Source organism: Phasianus colchicus, chromosome 38 (genome assembly GCF_987193195.1).
Source record: "Phasianus colchicus chromosome 38, bPhaCol1.hap1.1, whole genome shotgun sequence".
Taxonomy (NCBI): domain Eukaryota; kingdom Metazoa; phylum Chordata; class Aves; order Galliformes; family Phasianidae; genus Phasianus; species Phasianus colchicus.
The window spans coordinates 345,887-354,212 of record NC_143473.1 but is presented as its reverse complement, the minus strand read 5'-3'; the positions used below and the strand labels follow the sequence as shown (position 1 = coordinate 354,212).

Here is an 8,326-nt window from a genome sequence, read left to right as displayed (position 1 = left end):
GCGGGACGCCCGGTGTCCGGGAGCGGCTCCTGGCCGAGCCGGGCAGCCCCGAAAGAGAGGGACCGACCCCGCCGATCGAGACGCGTCGGAGCCCGGCAGAGTCGGGCGGCCGCCTTCGGTTCCGGCTCGGCTCGGCTCGAACGGTCAGCAGCGCCGTGCTGAGCCGCTGCCCCGCAGGCGGAGGACTCGACTGCCGTTTTCTGTATTCACGTCTGTCCGAGAAGAAAGCTGGCGGCGCTGGCGCTGACCAGGGAGAGGGAGGCCGGGGGCCGGAAAGCTCTCGGGCTGCGGCTCCAGGGCAGGCAGAGGAAGTCACGGCGCCGGTGACATCAGCCGGGCTGCTGGGACCTGCGTGCTGTCACGCTGCGTTTCCGTGACGACGGCGGGCTCTCCCCGAGGAGCCGAGGGCAGCTTTGCTGCTGAGTTCGTTACCCGACGAAGCCCGACGCGGGGGGGCTGGGCAGACAGTCTTGCCAAAGAGGCCCGTGCTACAGCAAGATTGACAGCACGACGCCTTTTGTTCCCCTTGAGCCCTGGCCAGGCTTCGGGGCGAAAACCAAGAGGAGAAAGAGGGCAGCGGCTGTTCCCTCGGACTGCTCCGTACATTGGTTTACTGTGTGCTAGAAAGGCTGGAGCTGCTTGCAGCGGCTCTGGACGCCTCACTCGTGGGATGGATGCATTGCTGTGCAACTTCCCCATGGCTGGGAGAGGTTCTTCAGATCCTCCCTGCAAACGGGGCTCCCCAGTGACTGCAGATCTGGCTGATGGTAAAGTGCTGGGGCAATTGGTCGTGGATCTTTCTTCACCACTGTGCTCACGTGGCAATGAGTAGGCCCACTGCCTTGCTTATTCCCTTTACTGCTAAGCTTCTCTTTTGGCTATAGACGCTGCCAATATTACTGTTGGTTTTATTTTGTCATAGGCAGTAAAATAAGCCTATCCCAAAGACGTTGGTGTCTTTGTTGCAGCTGTTGAGCCCACCGATTGGCACAACAGCATTAACACATGATGGGCACGTAACTTGGACATCAGGAACGTGACTTCAAAGGCTTCAAAGCATCGGGAATGTCTCCTTTGGAGAGAGACTGAGAGGTTTGGGCTTGTTGAGCCCGGAGAACAGAAGGCTCATGGGAGACCGTGTGGCTGCCTTTCAGTACACGGGGCCTCACAGATCACCCTTGCTGAGGGTGAGCACTATTCCCTCATTGAGGACATTGATGAAGATGTTGAACAAGACCGGACCCAGCACCGACCCCTGAGGAACACCGCTGGTTACAGGTCTCCAACCGGACTCTGCACCGCCAACGACGACCCTCTGCGCTCTGCCAGTCAGCCAGTTCTCAACCCACCTCACTGTCCACTCATCTGTCCACACTTCCTCAGCTTTGTCATAAGGATGTTGTGGGAGACGGTATCAAACGCCTTGCTGAAAGCAAGGTAGACTACATGCACTACATCCACCCAGCCAGTGACAACATCGTAGAAGGCTACCAGGTTGGTCAAGCATGCCCTCCCCCTGGTGAACCCTTGCTGATTACTCCTGATAACCTCCTTTTCTTCCAGTTGTCTGGAGATGGCATCCAGCACAAGCTGTTCCATCACCTTTCCAGGGACAGAGGTGTGCCCAGGTGGCCAAGAGGGCCAACAGCATCTTGCATTAGAAATAGCGTGGCCAGCAGGAGCAGGGAGGGAATCATCCCCCTGTACTCAGCCCTGGTGAGGCCACGCATTGAGCACTGTGTTCAGTTGTGGGCCGCTCACTACAAAAAAAAGACATTGAGGCCCTGGAACGTGTCCAGAGAAGGGCAACAAAGCTGGTATGGGGTCCGGAGCACAGGCCTTACGAGGAGCGGCTGAAGGAGTTGGGGTTGTTCAGTCTGGAGAAGAGGAGGCTCAGAGGAGACCTCATTGCAATCTACAACTTCCTGAATGGAGGCTGTGATGAGGAGGGGTTTGGCCTCGTCTCCCAGGCAACAAACAGGACCCGAGGAAATGGCCATAAGTTGTACCAGAGGAGGTTTAGGTTAGACATAAGGAAGAACTTGTTCTCTCAGAGAGCAGCCAGGCACTGGAATGGCTGCCCAGGAAGGTGGTGGAGTCGCCGTCCCTGGCAGTGTTCATGAGGCATCTGGATTAGGAGTTACAGGATATGGTTTAGTGCTTGTAGTGGCAGTGGTGATGGAAGGATGGTTTTTTCTCCTTTCCTTTTTCTTCTTTTCTTCCTTTCCTTTTTTTCCTTTTTTCATTTTGTTTTCTGTTTTCCATCTTTTCTTTCCCTCTCCCCTTTTCTTTCCCTCTCCCCTTTTCTTTCCCTCTCCCCTTTTCTTTCCCTCTCCCCTTTTCTTTCCCTCTCCCCTTTTCTTTCCCTCTCCCCTTTTCTTTCCCTCTCCCCTTTTCTTTCCCTCTCCCCTTTTCTTTCCCTCTCCCCTTTTCTTTCCCTCTCCCCTTTTCTTTCCCTCTCCCCTTTTCTTTCCCTCTCCCCTTTTCTTTCCCTCTCCCCTTTTCTTTCCCTCTCCCCTTTTCTTTCCCTCTCCCCTTTTCTTTCCGTCTCTTTTCATCTCTTCCCCTTTCTTTCCTTTTTTCATTTCTTTTGATTCATTTTGTTTAGTACTTTCTTACTTTTCATCTTTTAGATTCCTTTCTAAAAGAAAAGATAGAATGGGAGACAATAATTAAAGAAACAAAACCTGCTTTGAAAGCCATGGGGCCGGATGGATTGAACCTTGGGGTGCTGAGGGGGTTGGCAGACGTGGCTGCCAAGCCGCTCTCCATCATCCTTCAGCAGTCCTGGCTAATTGGGGATGTGTCCTGGCTGTCCCTGAACGTGTTTAAAGAGCTCTGGATGTGGTGCTCAGGGACATGATTGAGTGGTGGGTTGTTAGAGTTAGGGGAGTATGGTCAGGTTGCGGTTGGACTCGATGATCTTTCAGGTCTTTTCCAACCTGATCCATTCTATGATTCTATGGATTTAACAGCAGCGTTCTTGTGGGAGCTGCATTGAAACTTGCAGTGTCTCTGGGTCCCCAGAATTACTTTCTCCAAGCTGATTCGTAGGTGCTGGCACTTCTTTAAAGCAAGAGCAGCTGCTGATGGGAGGAAGGTAGTTCAGGCTCATGAGCTCTGCAGCATCTCCCAGGATGGTACCAGAGGAGGCAGGAATGATATTGCAGAAGATGAGAAGCTCCCCAGCAGGAAGCCAGAAACCCTGCGGGAGAGTCGGAGCACGTGTGGATGCCCAGGAGGTAATGCAGCCCCAGTATTTGAGAAGCGCGTGGCCATGGAGCTGCGGCCCAAGAACAGAGCTATTCCGCCTTTGCAGAATAGCTGGCATCCCAAGAAGGACTCGTCTGTCCTTGTAAAAAGCAGGGGGAGGGCACGTCCAAATGCTTGCTGGTTGCTTGGGAGCTCAAATCCTCCAAGCTGGAGGCAGCCTGGGGGTAACATCTCCTTGGTCCGATTGTGCAGCACCTGAGCAAGAACTGGCTGCATGAGGGTCATCTTAATTTCTCTGTTCTTTTACTTAAATAAACCCGTTGGGAGACCGTGGTGTTGGTTTCCTAAAATTTGGATCTGGGAGGTGAGCACGCCCTTTGCTTATGATGGAAGCACAGAAGTGATGAGGGCACTCGCTGAGGTCACAGTCATCGCCGAGGTGGGAGCGTTTGTGGCACAGCCGGTGAGCAGAGCTGGTGCTCTGGTGAGTGTGCTGCACGCAGAGACTGAGCTGTGAGCTTTCCTTGAGAGATCACCCTGCGAGAGCCCGTCGGAAGCACCGCTGCGGCGTGTGCGTGAGCTGGGCACAGCTCAGGCTGAGCAGGCCGAGCAGGTGAGCTGGGTTTGGTGCTGGGTGGTTGCCGGGAGGTGTCTCAGCAGGAAAGCTGGGCTGGGGTGGGCACGCTGCATCAGCCCTCGTCCCGGCTGGCAGTGAGACAGAGGGAGTTTTCTTCAGGACAGCAACACCAGCCATGTGCTTCAAGGCGCGTAACTATTGAGGAGATGGAGAACGCTTGCTGTCAGAAATCATGGCAGCTGTACAGGAGCTGGGTGTATTTTGGGGACAGTCCTTGTAACCAGCTGGTTTCGAGACATTGCCCTGCCCGAGAGTTTAAACTGCACAGCAGAAGAATGCTGGGAAAATGCTTCTTCCTCACTGTTTTTCACTTGCAGGTTCTTTCCTTAGGGTTCCTTTTTCCTTTCCAAAAGGAGATTTTGGGGATCAAGGCACTTGAAGAGAGAGTGAAGCCAGCTCTTTCCAACAGTGCGGGCAGTCCCTGTGGAGAGGACCCCGGGAACTTGAGCTTCCCCTGAGACGTTCCCCAGCATGTCTCAGCAGGGAGACGGACGCAGTTGCCATCGCTGCTTTGCGCGTGGAAAGGTATGGCTGGGTTTCTTTCGCTTGGGTTTCTCCTTTCTCTGGTTTTGGAGGGGAAGGGGTGGAGCAGGGGGAGCCCTGCTGGTCCTTTGTTAGCTCAGTAAGCGGCTGGGTTGTGCACTTGCAGCAACAGGACAGCATTGCCAGGCTCCTTAACCTGCTGGGGCAGGGTGGGAGCAGAGAGCGGGCACTGCCCTCCTGCCAGCTGCACCTGGTTATGGTTTGCCAGCTGCCCTGGGTTTCTGCTGAGAAGTTAGTTCTAGCTGCCTGCAGTAGTAAAGGGTGGGGAAGAAATAGTGGTGAAGAGCTAAGGCTGTGTACGGTAATTTTGCATGGGTTGAACTGTGGCACCTGAAGTCACTGTTTCCCTCGGAATAATGCTGGTGTTTGCAGGTGTGTTGGTTTAACCCCCCGAAGTGATGTCTGAGAGCGCCCGTCTTCTCCACCTGAACGATGAGAAAGCTGGATATGCCCAGAAATTGCAGCGCGTGCAGATGTTGTGAATGCGCTCCCAAATGTTTCCGTTAGTGATAACTAACGTCTCAGCACTCTGATACCCACCTCTGGCACCATCTGGAACGCTGCATCTCTTTGCAAACGTTGGGTGGCCGTTTCCATGGCCCTTCCTTTATTTCTCTCCTCAGAAGCAGCGCGGCGTGGTTCCCTGTGCTAGGGAGCAGCACCCAGCAGGCTGCCAGAGATCCAACAGCGCCTTGCAGCGCACAGAGGGACGCGATGGGGACGGACCATCCTTAGCACCACGCAAAAGTGAGTCTCTGCAGTCCTCTGTCATGAAGTATGGAAGAATGCATTTTAAGTATTACTTCTGAGCGGTGCAGCACTGCAGGGGTGTCCGGTAACCATGGTGGAAGCATTAGAGAGGCCGACAGCAACAGATGGCAGCAGTGAGACAGAAGTGTGTGTGTAAGTGGTGGTGCTCAGAGCTGAGTGCATTCCCTGTAGGGACAAAAAATCCGTGCCTCGACTTTTGCAGCTGATAGCGTTTTGTGTGCTGACGCAGCTTTGCTCTGCAGCATGCAGAGCTGTCAGGCAGACTGGGGTTCCTCTGCTGCCACCTGAGCGGGAATGAGAGCAGTAGTGCTTTGTGCAAGCGCACTGCAGTTTAAAGATCAGTTTCTGTTCTGGCTGTAGAAGAGTGTCTTTTGGTTTTTGTGGTGGACGTGGGCTAACAGGACAGTGCTGCTCCTGGTGTCTGTGAAATCAACACACAATCTGTTGTTGTAGGGACGGAGCCTGCGCGTCCATGGAATGGTGCTGGGCTTGGGGGGAAACGGAAAGCCTCCCCAGGTAAGAAGCTCTTGTGAGCTGTGGTGTGGGTACCTGCCTCTAAATAGGGCTGCATGAAGGGCTGTGTGGAATGGAGGAGAAAAGAAGGGGCACTGCAGATCTGTGCTGACTGCAGAAATGGCACAGCGTTGTAGCAGCAGAAAGGCCAATTGAAGAAACTACGCTTGAGGAGCAGAAGTTTGTGGTTGGCTGTGCTAAAATGCTCCTCCAAAGAGATGCTCTTCATGTCTTTCTTGTTTCCTTTCTGACAGAAGCTGATGCAAGCAGGCTTGCAGTGAAGCGCAGCCTTGCAGGAAGCCAGGGGAGGAGCATGGAGTGTGGCACAGCCCCCAAGAGAGGTACAGACACACAGCAGCATCTGGGTTTGGTGCACTGTCTTTCTAGTTAGGCTTTCTGTCTGTCCTTTCCTGGGACTGCTGTCGTTGCGTGTTGCTTGAGATCTTAATCCCTGGGGATTACAGTTGCCTTTCCTGTCCCAATTGGAAATGGCCCACAGTTCAGCCAAGATCCCAAGGTCCATTGCTGTGAACACTCGAGAGTTCCTAGCATTGTGGCCCATTTTGCAGACCGAAGGCAGTGTGTGACTCTCTTTTAATCTTGCTGCTTCCCCTTGCTTGATTTGAACAGGGAGAGGTGCTGAGCCAAACGGCAAGATGTACGCGAAAGCTCCTCTCCAGGCTCCAGGAGGGCTTCCTGGAACAGCAGGTCCCAGCAGAGGGGAAAGACCTTCCCCTGCAGTTGACAACCACTCCCTCTCCAAGACCATGGCTGCAAGAAAGCGCAAGGGAGTGGAGGAAGAGGAGCAAAAAGCAGAGCTGTGGCCTGCCAAGAAACAAGTGAAGGTGGAGCGCGATGGGGAGAAGGCTCAGAGCCCACATCAGAGCAGAGGCGGTGTGCCAGCTCCAGCAACACACCCTGGGCCTGCCCCAGCGCCGACTGAGCGGTTCCGGACCTCAAAGCGAAGAGGTAGGAAGGTGCTGCAGCTGCCCTGGTGAGGTGCTTCCCTTATCAGGTGCATGGAGTTTGCTTAGGATTTGCTTTGCTTTCTCCTTCTCTCTGCGGAGAGGGGAAAAGAGTAGAAGGCTGCCGAGTCCAATGGCAAGGAAGTGCCAGAAAGTGTAACCCTCTCTTTTCCCATGAAATCCATGACGGCCTTCTGCTTGTCCCACTGGAAATACCCTTCCCTGAGAGGCTTCCTAGCCTGTTTTCATGTACCCATGTTTCCGCGGTTTTGCTGTTGACAAACTGAATTTCTCTCCTCTTTCTCTATAGCAAGACGACAACGACAAAAAGAGAGGAGAGCAGAAATGAAGAAGGCTGCTCTGAGAGCTGCCGCTGCACGTGCAGAGGTGAGTCCTCGGTGAGCACAGACACGGCTCTTGTTGTTCTCTGTCTGTCAGACGTGAAGGGGATTGTAGAATGCTGGGGGAAGCGGTGTCCTACTTTGACGCTCGCTTTCTTTCTTTCCAGTCCTCCACAATGAACAGCCTTGTGGAGATGATGGAGAAGCTGCAGCTGAAGGACTGAGTGGAGGAGCATCAGAAGGCAGCGGCTTCGTGGCAGCAGCCCAACTTGGCACTCTGGTTGCAGTCCATCAATAAACAATTGGAGCTTTGTATTCACAAAGAGCGCACGGCCTGATTTGTCCAGTGGCACTCAGTGAGCTGCTGCACCACCTCCTCGTTATTCCACTCGCGGCGCTGGGTCAGAACTCCCACATCTCCATCAGGGGATGCTGCAGGTTATAGAAGCAATGGATGCACCAGTCCTTGGCCCTGCCCATAAACGCACTGCCTGCAAAGCACGTGCACAGAGCTGCGAGTAGCACGGCCTGAGCACAGGCGCGCTGAGTTAGAGAACAGCTGTCTCGAGCTGTCTGAGTTTCTCGGGGCAGCACTGAGCAGAAGTGAGCGTGTGCCCCTCACCCTGCAGGCGTCTCTGTTGGGGGAAGAGAGGCTCCGCCGGCTGCCTGATCCCGGAAGGCAGAGGTGTTCTCCTGACTTCTCTGCAGTGCTACCTTGCCTCATTGTCCCCCCTCTCTTCAGCCGTTTTGATGCTACTTTTCATCCTTTGGGCAGAGCTTGAGTCACTCTCATCATCGCACAGCTTTGTACTGAGCGGTGTGGAATTTTCTGGCTTTGCTCTTAAAAGCCTAGGCTGAAAACTGCAGCGTGCATGCTTAGTTTACATGGGGACATGGGGGGGGGACATCCCCTAACCCCCATTATCGAAAAATAAACCTTAATTGCAAAAGTGAGGGGTGTCAACCGCCGACCCATGGGAACAAAGTGGTCCGTGGGGGTGACACTGTGGGGGTGTCCCCATCTCCAGTACGTGACACCACCAGGGTGCCATGAAGGTGTCCCCAACTTTGGTGGTGTGACAGCACGATGCTGTGTCCCCACTTCTCCAGGAAGTCCTCCAGCTGGTTACAGTGTCCCCAGCTTCGGCTCAACGTCCCCAGGGGGTCCTTTTGTCCCCTCTGCATGACGGTGACACCCGATGCTGGCTGCCGAACGCGACACCCGATGACGATGACACCGCGTCACGGCTGTGCCACGCTGGTGTCACACAGTCCCCTCTGGTGGTGGCACAGAGTTCACCACCGTGCGTGTCCACATCCTCATGTCAGACGATGGTGACAGC

General features: G+C 54.4%; 1 protein-coding gene across 2 annotated transcripts; it reads left to right on the top strand.

The window, feature by feature from the left end:
- The first annotated feature begins 2,574 nt into the window (after window positions 1-2,574).
- On the top strand, window positions 2,575-7,158 carry LOC149913347 (zinc finger CCCH domain-containing protein 11A-like). Of its 2 annotated transcripts, none has more exons than XM_090130010.1 (7): window positions 2,575-3,826; window positions 4,204-4,375; window positions 5,017-5,140; window positions 5,618-5,680; window positions 5,932-6,018; window positions 6,308-6,646; window positions 6,953-7,158. In XM_090130010.1, exons 2-7 carry the CDS (start codon window positions 4,322-4,324, stop codon window positions 7,042-7,044), a joined length of 759 nt encoding a protein of 252 aa, XP_089986136.1. In that variant the 5' UTR covers window positions 2,575-3,826; window positions 4,204-4,321; the 3' UTR covers window positions 7,045-7,158. The 2 variants fall into 2 exon arrangements, with proteins under 2 accessions (XP_089986136.1, XP_089986135.1); XM_090130009.1 differs by having other exon boundaries at window positions 4,168-4,375.
- Window positions 7,159-8,326: the final 1,168 nt, after the last annotated feature.

Bases quoted from the DNA above. Each gene is read 5' to 3' on its own strand.
- LOC149913347 (XM_090130010.1), top strand. From the start codon at position 4,322: ATGTCTCAGCAGGGAGACGGACGCAGTTGCCATCGCTGCTTTGCGCGT. The intron at 5,681-5,931 runs GTAAGAAGCTCT...CCTTTCTGACAG, and splicing joins GAAACGGAAAGCCTCCCCAG to AAGCTGATGCAAGCAGGCTT. The intron at 6,019-6,307 runs GTACAGACACAC...TGATTTGAACAG, and splicing joins TGGCACAGCCCCCAAGAGAG to GGAGAGGTGCTGAGCCAAAC.